We start from the raw sequence: 18,200 nt of genomic DNA on the forward strand, positions 1-18,200 counted from the left end.
AAACTCAGAAAATTCTTCAGTCTCCTCTCCCTACCAACACCATCAAAGGTGATTTAAGTCCCTCTCTCCTTTGAGCAGGTTAATTTCCAATCCTGTAAGATGGCATACAAAGACTTTCGTGATCTGGCCCCTGACTACTTTTCCAGCCATTTTTCCTGCCATATACTCATATCCCCTTTTCTCCAAAATACCGTTTGTTTCTCACACACCTGAACGTTCTCTCATACTTGAACAACTGTGGGCCTGGGATTCCTGTCCTTCTGCTTGTCCATCTCACTCACTCCTCCTTCAAGGTTCAGCTATGCTGAGAACCTTCTGTGAGCCCATTCGAGTTGAACTGGGGGTCTTGCTGTGGCTCCTTATTTGTAGGGTATTTAATGGTGCTCTTCTCTTCCTCCCCCCTCTGCAGGGAGCTACCATACTGTGGCCACTCTGCCTTGTTTAGCTTTGTCTTCAATGGGGAATGCAGTGCCTGATGCCAGAAATCACTCAATAAATATTTACTGAATGAATGCACGAATGCAAAAATGAAGCAGTGAATAGTCACTCCTGCTTTGTCACTGAATAGCTATATGAGTTTGACACCAATAATCAGAAAGGATATTAATCATAGAATTGCCACTTTATCCTAGTATATTCCTGTGTCAGTCATATATAGAGAGAAGGGAATTCCATAAATGTTTCTTTTTTTTAGTATAAATTTTCATGGTCACCTCAAAGTTGTTGCTTTTTTTTTTTTTTTTTTGGACAGGACGTATTAAGTACATACAAGCATACGTAAAAATATTGAATAAATAAAGGTCAATTCTCCTAAAACTCCTCCATATTGAAATGTATTTTATAGCTTATGTGGAGAGAGGGCAAACCATGTAGGTAATAGGGCACCAGAAGCCAACAGCAACAAGGAAAGTATGGGGCTGAAGAGCGTTTGTGATTCTAACCCTTGTGGGTTCATGGTGGCTTGGACCCTCTACTAACCACCACCTGTGCGCCAGGGACCTGCTGCGTGCAGGAGATACGGAGTTCCTCCCTGCAAGTTGCTTAGTGAGGGCATGGATCCAATACGGACCTGCCCAAAGGTGCTGTCTACCTTTGTCATGCCTCCCACTTGCTGCCAAACTAAGCCCATCAGGAGAGAAGGAGAATGAAGGGGAAAATGTATCAGGGAAGGGAAATGGGAAGTGTGGGTAAGGAACTTTTACACTAGATACTCATTGAAACTTTTTTTTTGCTTAAAGTCAGAAAACTTGATGATAAAATGATTAAGGGTTCATCTATCTAGATGAATTTCCTTTTAACAAACAGGAAGGTTTTCTTTTTCTTGACACGGAAGTTGCGATGCCAAGAAGAAAATATATCATTATTAAAATTCAACTAATTATAAATTCCTAGAAGTTTCCTACTTTTTGACAGCTAATCACTTATTCATGGTTGTCAATATTCAAAATATCCAAATGTGCAACTCACTGGGTTTAAAAAAACTGATGAAACCTGAATCCGATGTTCATTTGACACGTGTATTATGATTTGATTATAATGCTTAGTAACGTCCCGTACTGTATGATTCTGTGTCATAGAGATATAATCAAGAAAGGTTCATCTTCGGCTTGCTCAAACCTGAATTGCAGGGGTACCATGAGTCAAATTCCTTATTTTATAAACTAGATACTCTTTAAGTGTTTCTTTTGTGTTTGGTGATTTTATGAGAGTGCTCACTCTTCCTTTATGTAATTAAAAGATCCTAGAGGATAGTTCTGCATATGAGCAAGAGCAGTGATTCCCATAGCAACCCACAACATATTTAAAAGCAGCTTTTCCAATTGACATGGGGCTGACAACATGGAACAAAGTAGCCCAGAAGCCTGAATTAGGATTTTGGGAAAAGGTAGGAAAAAGAAACTCAAAGTTGAAACAATTCACTCTGGAGAGAGTAAGTGCTACATATGCTATGTCATGGAAGGAGATCTAGATTGTGTCTTCAAAGTTGTTTAATCTTAACTTTGCAAATTAGAAGTAGTCCATGCGATCATTTGACTATGACTATTAAATCTTCTGTAATACAGGTACCTTTGATAGGGAATATACACACTATATTGTGTTATGAATTAACAAGCACATCAGCAATGAAAGTGTTATCCACCAGCCCCTTTCTAGATCTCCTCTGTGAGTGCCCTGAGAACAAAACATTTAAATCTGCCTGCACATTGACAATAGCGATATTGATATTTCTCCATGTTCCGTTCTGGTTGCTAAGAGATTTACATTGGACAGACTCTGTTGTACTCATAACAAAGCATTTTGGTCCACAAAGCATTTGCTTCAGCTCAGTGACCCCAGAAACTCCCTTTGCCTCACCCTTTCCCTCTTTTGCTTCCAAGTCAAATAGGGGACGAGGCACAAGCAACGGACCTGTCATTGCTCCCACAGGAAACTGCTATCCATAAGCCTGGCTTGACTCTTAAGTACAGTATTGACATTAATGACGAAACTGTATCTTTATACAGATTTATGTTCCTGTCCTCGTGTTTCTCAGAAGCTAGCTTACCATGGAGTTGGGGTTGGGGGGAGATGTGCAGAGAGGGGTCAAAACTACAGTGACCAACCCACAGACAAACCTAACTTCAGTAAAATTAGACCAGAACCTAGCAAACCATGGCAATCTCACAACAGCTCTGCTGTGCGAGGCTTTGAAATACACTTGCGGAGAATTTCCTAACTTAAGCTTGTACTTCCATGAAAATACCTTCAAGAAGTTTATTTACAAGAATCCTGAAGCAGGAACCATCTATATTTTAACCTCTTGCAGCAGAACCACTGCAGCCCTCCAAACTCAGTCTCAGAAAGTCTGCCAGGTAACAAAAGGCAGAGAGGCTTCTTCTCTAGATCCTCACTTGGAAGAAAATGGCAAAGGCACTGAAAATATTCATGCTCACTCCTGAAAAAAGGTGCATGTGGTGGATGAAATCTGCATGTCATTTGCAAAGCACAGGCATCACTGCTCAAAGCAAATTAAGATGATCTTTCCTTTGGGACCTCTCACAAAGAGACATAAAAATGCTTTATGACCTATTCAGATCACAGAGTTTTAGTCAATTTTTATTAATTGTCAAGGAAGAAGAGTGCTTTGGGGCCTCACTCCCCTGGTTGCTTTCTAGGAGTCATATTTAAGGGCACAGCCACCAAACAGTAAGTACTCCCAGGCTGTAATAAAACACAACTGACCTAGAATAGTCCTCCTATTTGCTCCCTTGCATTAGAACATCAGTAGAGAAGGATTCATGCCCATGCTTTGATCTAAAGCAATCAGTGTTGAAGGCTGCAAGTCCCTGCCATGTCACGGGAGTTCCTGCATTCAGGATAATCACTCTTAGCCAGCAGAGAAAGACCAACCTCTCTGGTTTTAGCTGTATGTAACAAAAGAAAGTTATTTCCAGCAGTTTATTTCCATTGCACAACCTACCTAAAAGCACCTTATAGAAATGAGAGGCAGAAGGAAAGAAGAAACAAACAAACCAAAACCAACAAAGCAGGAAATGACTTTTCTGCTGTATCTTTAAGGTCACAGATCTGCCTGAGAAATGCACACATGTGACACAGTTCTAGCACAAAAGCTCCTTTTCCACGAGACAGAACTGTAAGAAGTAAAAAGGCTGGTTCTCCAGCCTCTCCCTCAATCCTAAGTCACCGCAGTGCATTTCACCTTGACCAGGCTGGAAAGAAACTCCTTTTAACTCCCTTACAACTCCTTTCTGTGTCATGGAAGCATGCCCATGCCTATGTAAAGTGCAAGCCTTCCGCATGAGCACTGCAATCATCCCCACACAGGGTAAAATCTTCCCTTGCCTTGCCCACCCTACACCAGTTGTCCACCATAGGGTTTCTATCATCTGTTCCCAATTTACACACCCAACTTACACACCCAATTTACACTCTACACAGCATGTAAAAATAGCCCCGAATGCTTCTAACAGATGCCAAGAGGAGATTAAAACAAAAAGAATCCAGGCAAGATCTAGGCGCTGGCATACATAGCTACCTTTTTCTTCCGATCCCGGGACCGTCTGCGGTGTTTCCTTTTTTTCTCAGTCTCTTCTTCAGCATTGATTTCTAAATCCCTGTTTTTCTTTAATTGTGAGGCTGCATGAGCCATAATGCATTGAAAAAGATCCTCTCAAGCACGCAGGGCTTCCTGGTAGAAGGTGATATCTTTAGGCACCTTTAATCAGGCTTCCAGCAGCATTTCAATCAGTGGAGAGAAACCTTGGACCCGAAGCAGGAAGACATTCAAAATGCCAAGATGCTGGGGAAGCTGAAGCCTTAAAAACCCCAACGGCGGTCTCCAGACTTCATCCTACACCTCCCTCTACCTGAACCTTTACACGAGAGTGCAGCCATCGTAATGCATTTAGCGTAGTGAAAAAGACAGCTGGGACAGAGGAAGCTGTATTATGGCTGTATCCCCTGCCACCAGCTGGAAGTGTCTAAGTGATTCCTCGGAAGGGGGAATGCTGCAAAGGAGGCTTCTCTGAAAGGAAAAAATCAAGAGTCACCACACATGCAGGAGCAAAAATCCAGCACTAATTCTGAAAACCTATTTTAGAATCCTTCGAAAAAAAGACAGGGCTGCAATTTATACATCACCACTAGGTCTGCACAGAGCAGAATTTAACCCATAATAGAATGGAGCAGTTCCTACTTTAGTGTAACTGCTGATGGTGACAAAATATATAAAATAAGATTTCACAGAAGACACTCGATTTTGCTATGGAGATACTGACTGCATGATGGGGAAAACAATGCATGCATTGCCCGTCTCAACAGTGTGTCCTTTATGTTGGACTATCAGTCTAAATGCATTTTATGGGGGAGGATGCACAGAAGGGCCTGTTGTCTTTTACAAACAACATGCTGATTACAACACATCATACAGCAAGCCGTGAGCATGTTGGTGTATGGAACAGATGCCCGATTCAGAGGAGTCCCCAGGACTCTCCTCTCCTGAGGTCCGAGGGTCAGAGAATGGGAAATCTGTGCTGTGGTCAGGGGTTCTGAGTCGCTGAAATGTGGACTTGGCATTCATGTCAGGGTGTGCTTCCATCACCTTACTATTTTTGCCACCTGAGTCCTCAATGACTGCAGCCTCTGAATATTCATGATGTGAAGTAAAGTAGCAGCAGTGCTCAAGGCCTGCTGGGCTATCTTCCGCTAGGATGGACACACGCACTGGAAGAAATTTACTCAGTCAGGAATCGTGCACACACACAAACACATGGTACCCACACAGTTTTAACAAGAAATGGCTGAAATGTCAGACTGGACCTTTTAGGTCTTGGTAAGAAAACCTAAATTCACCAAGAAAATGAGCAGGAAAAAAAAAAAAAAAAGATGATGCTTCATTGAAAAGACTTCGTGTGTGTGCTTCTAACACTCAAAGCCCTTGACTTTGGAGATTGGTGCATTTCACTTTGCAGGACTGACTGTTAAAATGTGCGGAGACCGAAGCACAAAGGGCAGAGGTGTTGTGTGAGGATTTGGTTGGGGGTCTCTGGAGCTGCTGCCCACCTGCTTCATTAGGGGCCCCAAGTGTGAATTCCTGCCAATGACTACTCACTGTATGTCTGATTTGGAGATCAAGGACTTCCTCCTTCCTCCCTTGTAGGGGGTCTTACTTTCTGCTGGGCAGTGATAGAAAATGGAAGGGAAGGGCTTCCCTGGTGGCGCAGTGGTTGAGAGTCCGCCTGCCGATGCAGGGGACACGGGTTCGTGCCCCGCTCCGGGAGGATCCCACATGCCGCGGAGCGGCTGGTCCCGTGAGCCATGGCCGCTGAGCTTGCGCGTCCGGAGCCTGTGCTCCGCAACAGGAGAGACCACAACAGTGAGAGGTCCGCGTACCACAAAAAAAAAAAGGAAAAAAAAGAAGAGAAAATGGAAGGGAAAGGAGGACCATGGCCATGACCTTCCACTACAAGGGGACTGCATGCCCCTCTCGGGCCTCACTGCAAACCACATGAAAACCACTCTGGTCCAACATTCCCGAGGGCCTACTGCGTGCACTGACGCTCATGCCCTTGCCTTCCCACAGAAACTATCTACACGAGGGAAGAATCCTGGAAAGGTTCTCCACTGCCTACAAAACCAACATCTGACAAAAGGGGGAGGGGGAGGAAGGTGGGGGACTAAATGTGACTCAGATCCAAAAGTGATAAACTCTATTGGGATCTTCATAATAAACAATAAGTGTATTTTTTGTCAGAAGAATTTTTATTGTAATGGTAATAGGCGAGGCGGAGAAAAGAATAAAAAGTAAAACTTTTGTATGCCTTCTCCTGATATAAATCATCCTGGACTTGTGAAGAGCATTTGTACAATTTCCTTTCTTTATTTTCAGTAAGCTGAAGTGGACAGCCAGCTTAAAAACTGGCTGATTTCCTACTGGCTCCAGGACCTTCTTTTTTTTCTTCCTTTATAGACACTAATGATACTTTAAAATATATTTATAAGCACCCTTGACCTTCTCCATCTAAGGCTGGCAAAGCTATACTTTCCCATTGATCTCTATCAGCAAAAGCATAGCTGGAAATTAGGAAAACAGGCTCAGGTATTTTTCAACTGGAATAATTCCTTGCTTTCCCAAAATGTTCAGAAGTTGAGAATCTGTCACAACTTTTATGCTACCATAATATGAATTTTTTGTTACATTGGATTTTGTGGTAAGTGATTGACCCATCAAAAATAAGTTCTAAGACATAGCTTGTTTAGATTTTCTTCCTTAAAGAAAATATGGGCTTTTGTCCACCATTTCTAAACTAGACGAACTTTAAACAGCATCACTGCCAAGGAGGGCAGCCCTGTGAGTCCTAGATTTGATGGTAATATTACTACGACCTTAGTCACCTTCTCCCTGCCCAGCACACACCCTGGCAGGTAACTCTCACACTCCTGGTGTACTTATTTTCAACACAAAGGCATTTACCCAAGATTGTCACAAATATTAGCTTTTATACCTCCCAAACTGAATTGACAGTTCTGTCAATAATTCTAGAAAGCAAGACCTTATGATAGCTGAAACAAACAAGAAAAGAACTTTTCAAAACTTCATTCTTTGGCTGAAGTTTTATAAAACGTTTCCACTTCAGTCTCAAGAGATCGCTGTCTTCTGGGTGATGAGCAAATTAGTATGAATCTTCAAAGTAAAACTGTGCAGCTGGGGCTTCCCTGGTGGAGCAGTGGTTGAGAGTCCGCCTGCCGATGCAGGGGATACGGGTTCGTGCCCCGGTCTGGGAAGATCCCACATGCCACGGAGTGGCTGGGCCCGTGAGCCATGGCCGCTGAGCCTGCGCGTCCGGAGCCTGTGCTCCGCAACGGGAGAGGCCGTGGCAGTGAGAGGCCCACGTACCGCAAAAAAACAAACAAACAAAAACAACAAAAAAACTGTGCAGCTGGCACAAGAATATGTCTCTGAGCAGAGTGGCAGGTCTCTGACAGCAACAAGAAGGAGATGCAGAAAGAGCATTGGAGCACATCCCACCTGAAACAGCAACACAAGGTCCACTGGGTAACTTCTCCTGCCCTGCTCCCTGACATTGGCCATGAGGTTGTTAAGAAACAGGACTTGCGTGGGGCGGGGTGGCCCACACGTGGAATGTTGAAGCTATAGAAAGTTAACAAACAACAGTTCTGAGGCCACTCCTCTCAAGGGAAAAATAATTGTTCTGGTTTTATAAAAATCCCAGGTATGAGAATTCCTAAATCAGCCTTTCGAAATAAAGTAAAAGAGTGCTCTTTCGAACTTTTATTAGCTGCAGAAATCTTTCCTTGAATAAGTCCTACAGCAAAGGCATTGAGAATAAAACTGAGAGTGGGGTTGCCTGGCTGAATGGAAGGAATAGGGTCCTAGAGCCCCAACTTTTCAGCTCCCCCAGCCTTCCTCTAGAAGGCCGGATGGATAAGCATGGTTGGAAATCTGAAATCTGGCACACACCACCAAAGAGTCCTGATCTTTCCCGGACATGTACCTTTGATAACAGAAGTTATATCAAAAAGTGATTCCTCCTATTAAAAGTTTCCTCATCACCTTGGGCTTCCCTGGTGGCACAGTGGTTGAGAGTCCGCCTGCCGATGCAGGGGATGCGGGTTCGTGCCCCGGTCCGGAAAGATCCCACATGCCGCGGAGCGGCTGGGCCCGTGAGCTGTGGCCGCTGAGCCTGCGCGTCCGGAGCCCGTGCTTCACGACGGGAGACGCCACAACAGTGAGAGGCCCGCATACCGCAAAAAAATTAAAAAAAAGTTTCCTCATCATCTTGTTCAAAGTAATTCCTGATTTCTTACCAGCACTGACATGTTTCATCGAGTGTTCTTCTTGTCCATGCGTTATTAGAGCATAAAACTAGCACAAAAAAGTAAAAATCACTTTCCAGTTTGGCATCTTGAGTAACGGTTATACCCCCCAAATAAATTATAATCCAGGAATCAAAACACTGTGACTAAATATGCCAATGAAAATAAAACCAAATCAATACACTAGACGTTTTCCCACTGCCAGGGGACTGTTTTCCCCTTAGTTCTGGCAAACTCCTTGCCAGGATTCCAAGACAAGCTTTGACTATCCTTCAGCCAATTAATAGCTTTGACTATTCGTCGGCCAATTAAACTACTCTTGGTTGTCATTTTATACTGTGTCTCCACGTGGCTGAGCTGAGCTGACACACCATCAACAACGTATTTGATTTCTGTGGAGGTGATACTGTCACTTGGTGATCTTGAAGTTCCAATAGTTTCAAAGTGCACTTTGAAAAAAATATGACATAGTGATGTGGAGAAGTGGAGGGTGGGGAGTATATAGAAGAATGGGAAATGCGAGCAGGAAAAAAATGAAAAAGAGCGATTCTTCCAGTCACCAGGGCGGCTGCAGCATCCCAACCCTGCCCCCGGCTCTTGATAACAAGGAAAGTGCATGTTTTGATAGGCTGAGAACTATTTCGTGCTGCACCCACTTCAGTTTTCTTAGAAGCAGACCAGCCTCACCGTAAGAGAGTCAAAATATTTTTCCTTCAGAAAGAAAAATGGATCCATTGTCATTGCATTAATTTTGGCACCCTAGATAACGATGATGTCAAGAGATCTTGAGCGGGTTCTGCACAACGTGGGGAACGAGAAAGAAGACAAGTACTAAACCTGTCAATGGTTATAAATGACAAAAAGGCACCCTAGGAAATGCTTAACTCATAGTCACAGACGATTCTTCATGTTCAGATGAGACACATGAAAAAAGAAAAAAGGCGGTGACTAAATCACACTGACGGATTGGTGGTCCTTTCCACACTCCTTGTAGGAGCAGCACCTTTGGATAAATGAGCGCTGGCCTTGGTTCCATCTGTCTTTGCACTCGGTTTGCCCTCTGTCCCTGGAGCAGGCTGTCTGTCCAACTCACCAGCATGACCTCAGCCTGGAGCCAGCCAGCTGGTCCAAGCTGCCAGCTGCCTCTGCCACCTCCCATGGGCGGCAGGGGTAGGCAGCCGGGGACAGCTCCCCTGGGGTCCACTGGCCGGCAGAGAGAAGGGAATCCCTGGCTGTGCACGGAAGATCCCGGGCAGGCACAGGCCCCGGACTCTGTCCCTCCCAAAGGAGGGAGCTGGCAGTGCCTGGTGGAGGAGTGAGCGAAAAGCCGGCACTGAGAGCTGTGGACAATCGTACTGGACAGGCCCCTTCCTCTCTGCGCCCCTGGTCCTATAGGCGGAGCAAGTGGGACCAGATGACCACAAAGACACCCACTCAGGAACGCAACATGCAGCGATCTGAAGTGGTAGAAGGTGGTGGGTGTTTGAAAATAAAGGAAGATATATAGAAAAGGTTTATTTAAGAAGAGTTTACACTATTATATGTACAGGATAAATAATAAGGTCCCACTGTATAGCACAGGGAACTATAGTCAATATCTTGTGATACACCGTAATGGAAAAGAATATGAAAAAGAATATACGTACAACTGAGTCACTATGCTGTACAGCAAAAATTAACACAACGTTATAAATCAACTATACTTCAATAAAATTTTTTAAAAAGGAAAGAGTTTACAATCTGGGCTGGCCAAAACAGTAGCCACCAGCCATATTTAGTGATTGGCAATAAAATAGTACTAGTGTGACTATAGAACTGAGTTTCTAAATTTTATTTAATTAAGAAATTTAAATTTTAAAACATTCTCAATTCAGATACTGGAACAAATTTAAGTGTTGGAACAATTTGGATATGTGAATCTACTATTTCAACTTTCAATTTTATGAAATAAAATACAGATCAAGTATTCCTGATGATAGTTTAGGACCCACATTGAGATATAAAATACACACTGGATTTCAAGACGGTATAAAAAAAAGCAATGTAAAATATCTCAGTAATAATTTTATATATTGATTCATGCTGAAGTGAGAATATTTGGATATGTTCAGTTAAATAACATATATTAAAATTAACTTCACTTTTTAAAAAGGTTTTCTTAAAAATTTTTATTTATTTATTTTTGGCTGCGTTGGGTCTTTGTTGCTGCACACAGACTTTCTCTAGTTGCAGTGAGCAGGGGTTACTCTTCAATGCGGTGTGCGGACTTCTCATCACGGTGGCTTCACTTGCTGTGGAGCATGGGCTCTAGGTGCGCGGGCTTCAGTAGTTGGAGCACATAGGCTCAGTAGTTGCGGCATGTGGGCTCTAGGGCACGGGCTCAGTAGTTGTGGCACACGGGCTTAGCTGCTCCGTGGCATGTGGGATCTTCCTGGACCAGGGATCAAACCCATGTCCCCTGCATTGGCAGGCGGATTCTTAACCACTGAGCCACCAGGGAAATCCCTAAGAAGCTTTTTAAATGTGGTGATTTGAAATTTAAAATCACATGTGTGGCTCACACTACATTTCTACTGGACAGTGACAGTCTATATAAAGAGATTATCTTAACAAAAGGAGCCCAACTTGCAAGCAAGTATTTTCCTGAAGGCAGGTATTTCTCCAAACAAGTATTAAAAGACACTTAGCAGTCAGTCATTATGCTTTCTATGTGAAAAGGTAAAGCACAAAGATACAGTATGTTCTCAGGCACTTGTGCTAAAAGCAGCATGCGCGTACTCACGGACTCACTCACTCACTCTGCTGGTCACTGCATTTAGCATCTGGGACATATAGGTGAATGGGACTTGGTCCTATCCCTCAAGTCATCAATGGGAGAGAGAGAGAGAGACAAGGAAACCGACAATTACAACACACGTACAGGTACTGTGGAAGCAGGGGTGGGGACATTTAATAAAGACCCAAGTGGTCAGCATGCAGAACGATGCTTTCGAGGTCAGTTATGAAGACTCTCTTCCCCATCCATAGACTTTACCACCTCACAGTTCAACACTTCACACTCTAGTCAACATGGCCAACTGCTCAGGCTTGAGCAGGTAATATGGAATTCCTTTTAGAGCCCAGGCACTGTCATAGGTGCCGGTGATACAGTGGTGAATAAGACAGACGAGGCCACCTTTCTGCAGCTTCCATTCCTGGCAGTATGGGACAGGGGAGTACACCAGTCAACAGATCAACGAAGAAGAAAATTTCAGATAGTCACAAGTGTCAGGAAGAAAATAAAGCATATGACTGGAATGAGCGTGTCAAGATGAGGAACAACTGTTCATGGACTCTCTACTTCTTTCCATTTTTAGATTCTCTAGGAAAAATAAATCAAGATAGTGAAGAGCCAGTTGAGTTGAGTCTTCACTCTATTAGGGTAGTAATTCCCCCCCAAATAGCCCTCTCAAGCAAGAAACTGATTGCAGTGGCTGATAATGAATGTGAATGGTTTCTCAAGTAATAGGCTCAGTTCAAATATATTTATTACTGAAGATAAAGAATAAATACACTTTTGTATTACTTTTCTCCTCAACTAGCTGGATAATGATAGCTTCTGTCACCTTCTATTATCTTATAGTTTAATAGCTATTCCAAAAAGGTTGACGTAATAGATCCACCAAGGAATTTTCCTACGTATCTATGGGATCAAGTCTCACTGTTTCATAGCCAAACAGAACATATTCTAGGAAATGATAGTCTTGTGACATTTCACTGAACCCTTGTAATTTAATGTTTATATCAGAATCATACGTAAGGTGGCCCAAAAGGAAGATAATGCAAACAAACAAGGAAGGCAAAATAGCTCTCCTCCCAAGTTTGCTACAAGTAACTGTAAGACCTTAGAGAAGTCCCTCACCTTCCTGAGTCCCTGGTTCCATATCTGTAGGGATGGAAAGGAATTCTACAGTCTCTCTGCTGGCATACACATTCTGTGATGCTGAAATACCATTATGGTAGGATGCAATGATTGACTCATGTATGCTTCCTCTGCTGGTGTATTCTGACTGAGATACAAGGACAATGAGTTCACTTTCAACACACTTCTTTTAAAAGACAACTAAAAAGGCAAAGGTATGAAGAAGGAGGTGGGATTTGAAGATGTAGGAAACTTCTGGCCTACTCAGTGACCATTTGCTGACCCCATATATGAGACAGTGGTGCACAAAAGAAAGCAAAGACTCTTCGTTTTAGAGAATGAAGTATCTAATTAGTTGATTTATGAGATCACATTATAGCGGCCACGGGTAGGATAACAACTAAACACTACGCCAGATGCCACAGAGGAAATCACACTAAATAGTCAAATATTCACATTAAAACCCAGGTAATAATTCTTTATCATACTGCGGACCATATCCACCATGAAGAGATTTGTGTGTGGCAAAAAATAAAAAAATAAAAAAACAACCTGCATTTTCTTGGATTTGGCACTGATTTACTGCCATAGAAAGAGCTACATGAAGAGTTTACCGCCACTTCCTTCTGGAATGGAAATAACAGTATGTGCTTCTTACCAGTATGTTCCAACAGCTAATGTTTATGAAACAACATGATCACAAAAGACAAAAACAGTGCACATACACACAAGGCATTATCAAGTCGGGGCAGACTGTAATACAGACAGGCATTCAGGGTCCCGAAATGTATTTGTGATTCCCCCTCTTCCTTCCTGCCCTACAAACTTGGTAAATCTTGGTAGGTTTTCTCTTCCATGTTGATTCTGAAGGCAAATTGTAAATCAGACTAAACTTTCTGTCATATGTTCCACCACTTGGCACCTTTTGACTTGCCCTTCCGTTATATCACGCCAGGATATAATCACAAGAGTAACTACTGGGACATAAAGTTATGTTTGGGAAAAAAAAAAGTTATGAGGCCCTTTTGAAAACGATAAAAGTTGACAACAATTTTCTTATTCTTTTCTAATTTCTTCTAAAAGAAAGGGCGAATTGGGGAAATATTTTCTCAAATATTGTGAGGTGTGGCTTCAGCCAGGTAGATTTCATCCCACTCTTTTTTTTTTTTTTTTTTTCGGTATGCGGGCCTCTCACTGCTGTGGCCTCTCCCATTGCAGAGCACAGGCTCCGGATGCGCAGGCCCAGCGGCCATGGCTCACGGGCCCAGCCGCTCCGCAGCATGTGGGATCCTCCCGGACCGGGGCACGAACCCATGTCCCCCACATCGGCAGGCGGACTCTCAACCACTGCGCCACCAGGGAAGCCCATCCTACTCATTTTTTGTACCTTCTAAGGTAGGGATCAGCAAACCTTTTTGTAGAGGGTCAGATAGCAAGTATTTGGGTTTCTGCAGTCCAGCTGGCCTCTGTCACACCTGCTCGACTTCCCTGCCATAGTGCAAAAGCAGCCAGAGACAGTAGGTAAATGAACGAATATGGTTGGGATCCAATAAAACTTTATTTGTGCACACCGAAATTGGAACTTGAGGTCATGTTCATGTGTCACCCAGCAGTATTCTTCTTTTGATTTGTTTTCAACCATTTTAAAAAGTAAATACCATTCTCAGCTTGCCGGCTGTACAAAATGAGGCTGTCTCCTCTTCTAGGGTCTCACAGTGCTGGGGACGTACCACGTTGAGGGCCTCTGAGAAAGAGGGTGAACAGACAGTAGGGTCAAAACCGGATGCGAAGAATGTTTATGTGTATATACATGTATGTGTGCATATATGTATGTACACACAGGTGTGAATGAGTGTGAATTTATGTAATACCCATGGAAATCTATCCTTTGCATTTGAACATAGTAACTGTCATTGGAGTGGTGGAAAGACATGTTGCTATGGGTATTTTCTATACTGTATACACACAAACTTTCTTTATGAATTCCCTCATTTATGAATATTTATTGGGCACCTCCTTTATTGAAGTAGTAAAATCCTACACGTGTATTTAAGACACCCCAAAACTTAACAAGCACTCAGTAGAGAGTGAGAATGAGTGAGAGCAACTTGCAGTAGTACAGCTGATCCCATCTGCCGTTCCATTCAACGGCCATCTGCCCTGGAGTGAGCCTCCAAAAGGTCCACAGCCATGCTATTCTCTGTGCAATGCACAGGACCGACACGTGGTTCACTATGTCCTATTTCCTCCCCTGGGGTGGGGGAAGGGCAGAAGAAGCTCTGAAGCCTTCTATTTTATTAGGCACTTACTATTATAGTCTATGTATTTCCTACTAAATTACTTCAGTTCCTTTGCAGAGCAAGGCATAGGAATAAACAAATATTTATGGAGTATCTCCCATATTTCTAACAGCGCGCTAAACCTAGTGGAAAATTAAAGAGAAAACACATAACCTTTTAAAAAATATATCAGAATCACGATTACAGACTTACATGCTTCTTTTTGCATTATTTTATTACAAGAACGAAACTTGGAGGTTCGTCAATAGTTAATGAACGGTGCGAATTTCCAACAATGACCTGGCAATTGAAGATGGGGAAGCTATGGAAAGAACAAGCTTAGGTCTCGGACCTACAAGAAACTCTATCTGCTCTGAAGGAAAGTGGACCTTCCTTTAAGAAATGTAAGATCAGTTTGCTCCCCTTCTTCTGCCCCCAGCCTCCTCCCTCCCTCCCCACATAAACTAAACTGTTATTCAGAGAAAGGGAAAGCGAGATGGTTTTGGGGATTAGCAGCGAGGAAAGGCCCAGATTTCACCTCAAGGTTATTAAATTCTAGTGCGGATTGGCAGAGGTACAGAATTTGGGCCATCTGAGAGCTCTTTGGGAGTCTTGGTCCGGTTCCTAATGAACAGGTGTTGACACGGAAAAGGCTGCCTGTACATCGACGCTGCAGGCACAGAGCGCTGCAGGTTCCTGGGTGTTACCTGGGTGTCGCCCCATCCTCCCCAAGACCTGCTCCCGCCCCAGGAAACCGTGCACCCAGCTCTGCACACCCAGCCACGTTCTGTTCCTTCTGGCAGCAAACCCAGTAAAATAAATCAACCAAACGTTTTAAAGTGTTGACTATTCTGCAGATGTGGTGATTTCACAACACTTTACCCCACTTTTAAAAATCCTCTCCAGCAAAATCAAATTTCATTTGGGTCTCAGAAAGTTTCAACATGCCCTTGAAGATGCGCTTGTTCATTACAGATGACATACTATATTAACCATGTCTTAGATGGAAACTGGCCTAAACAGTCTATTCAATGACAATGAAACAGACATCAAAACCTCCAATACAGGGTTTTGTTTTGTTTTGTAGCCATGGTAAAATCTAGTAGAATTTGGCCAAAGTCTATATTCCACCAGTGATAATAGTGGAATTTACTAAATAGAAACACCACTGTACTACAGATGTGTAACGTATGCTACCCTGTCAGGGAGCTTATCAATTAGACTGGCAAGAAAAGCACAGAATCATGCCTGGCAGTTTAACACAGAAGCAATACCTGTGTCTACTTTTAACAGTAATTTTCTAGCCAACAGATTTTTTTTAAAGACTCTGGATCCTACAATTATTCAAGTTATAAGAAAGAAATAAGAATGCTGATTCTGCTTCCAACCCAAACTTTTACAAGACTTTTTTTACAATGGTGATGTTTTAAAATAAAAACATAATGCTTATTAGAGAAAAATTTCCCTAGTCTTTATGAATTCTTGCAAATGTTAACAGCAAAACAAAAATCCTAAAGGAACTACTGCATTTCATGATGCCATGTTCTATTAGGGTGGCAATAAAACCAGTCTTTTGCCATATCACGTCGCTTGCAGGATCTCAGTTTCTGGACCAGGGATTGAACCTGGGCCGTGGCACTGAAAGTGCCGAATCCTAACCATTAGACCACCAGGGAAGTCCCAGTTCTGTAGATTTTATAAAGCTCAAAAGCTCTTATTACACAGAGAGTAGCAACAAAAAATACAAATAATCCTGAAATTGTGGCTCTGTAGGGCTTTTTAAAAAGTAATTTTTATTTATTTTTCCCATATCTTTCATACATATTCATTCTAAAAATTTCATATCATGGATTTATAAACAGGAAAATAAAAACCACTTTGCCATCATGGCTTTTCACCTGTTAGAATGGCTACTACCAAAAACACAATTCTACTTCTGTGTATATATAACAAGTGTTGGCAAGGATGTGGAAAAAGGGGAACCTCGTGCACTGTTGATGGGAATGTAAATTAGAAAAAAGTATGGAAGTTCTTCAAAAAACTAAAAATAGAACTACCATATGATCCAGCACTTCTACTTCTGGGTATATAGCTGAAGGAAACGAAATCACTATTTCAGAAAGATACCTGCACCCCCACATTCACCACAGAATTATTTACAATAGTCAAGACATGGAAACAACCTAAATGTCTCTCAACAGATGAATGGATGAAGAAAATTTTATACTTACACATGCACACACACACACAAATGGAATATTATTCAGCCATTCAAAAAGGAAATTCTGCCGTTTGTGACAACAATGGGTAGATTTTGAGGGTATTACGCTAAGTAAAATAAGTCAGAGAAAGACAAATACTGTATGATCTCACTTATATGTAGAATCTAAAAAAAAAATCAAACTCATAGATACAGAAAGCAGATTGGTGGTTGCCATAGGTAGTGGGTGGAGGGTGGGTGTAATGGATGAAGGTGGTCAAAAGGTACAAACTTCCATTTATAAGACAAATAAGTTCTGGAAATCTAATATACAGCATGGTAACTAACGTTAATAACAGTGTATCATATATTTGAAAGTCGCTAAGAGAATAGATCTTAAAAATGCTCATCACAAGAAAAAGAATTTGCAACTATGTGAGGTGATGATGTTATCTAAACTTGCTGTGGTGATCATTTTGCTATATACACATATATCCAATCATCACGCTGTACACCTAAAACTCATACAATGTTATATGTCAATTATATCTCAATAAAATGATAAAAAATCATATTGCCATCATTCAGAAATAACCACCATTAAAATTTTCTTGTATATTCTTCCAAGCCTTTCTTTTTGCATACATGTATTTATATATAATTATCTACCCAAAATATAATCATACAAGTAGAAACAAAATCTGCTTTTAAGTGTATATGTCAACTATATATAAATGAACATCCATGCAGCTCACTAAATACTCTTCTATAACTTTTAAATGGTTGTGTAATATTCCACGTGATGAATATGCCATATTTAAAAAAAATCAATCCCCTTTTATTAGACATTTAGATTGCCTTTAATTTTTCCATGAGAGAAACAATTCTGTAAGTGACCTTACTCATCACCAGAGGAGTTCACACAACCATAGGTAACTTAGGATAAATTTCTAGAGGTAGATTTCTGGAAAGGTAAAATAAATTTGACTTAATGGATAAGCTTAACTGTATACTTTAGGGACTGATAAAAATGCAGTTTAATTCTATCATCCCATTCCCAACTCGACTTTTATTTTCTGTGTCCAAGAATTTCTCTATTGACATGTTGAGAAACCTAGAGAAATATATTACCTATGCTACCTAAGAAAGCTATGCTTTCTTTTTCCTTATAATTTACCCATAGATGAGAATTACTTAAGACCCAGACTGTTTCTTAAGCCCAAAGTCAACACATCTATGATCATTTTTACCAATGTCAGATTTTGAATTCTGAAAGTATTATGGACCAAAAAACAGCTTGAATCTCTAACGGTTTGAGGCTGTGTAGACAACCAAAATATATACTGACTTATAAAACAAAAACCTGTAAACGATCAAAATCTTCCTAAGTATTAATAGGAAAAATGGGGTTGCTTTTTTTTTTTTTTTTTTTTTTTCGGTACGCAGGCCTCTCACTGTTGTGGCCTCCCCCGTTGCGGAGCAC

General features: G+C 41.8%; 1 protein-coding gene across 4 annotated transcripts in view; it reads right to left on the reverse strand.

The window, feature by feature from the left end:
• Positions 1-18,200, reverse strand: part of ANK3 (ankyrin 3) — a 524,774-nt gene that overhangs the window by 341,537 nt on the left and 165,037 nt on the right. The window contains exon 1 of one of the 4 annotated variants that reach the window (XM_060108662.1): positions 4,037-4,150. The exons of the other annotated variants lie outside the window; for them this stretch is intronic. Coding sequence (XP_059964645.1) covers positions 4,037-4,150 — 114 coding nt within the window. Of the gene's footprint in view, positions 1-4,036; positions 4,151-18,200 lie in introns of those variants that run through there. 4 annotated transcript variants of the gene reach the window in all.

This window comes from Mesoplodon densirostris, chromosome 1 (genome assembly GCF_025265405.1).
Source record: "Mesoplodon densirostris isolate mMesDen1 chromosome 1, mMesDen1 primary haplotype, whole genome shotgun sequence".
In the NCBI taxonomy this organism is placed as follows: Eukaryota; Metazoa; Chordata; class Mammalia; order Artiodactyla; family Ziphiidae; genus Mesoplodon; species Mesoplodon densirostris.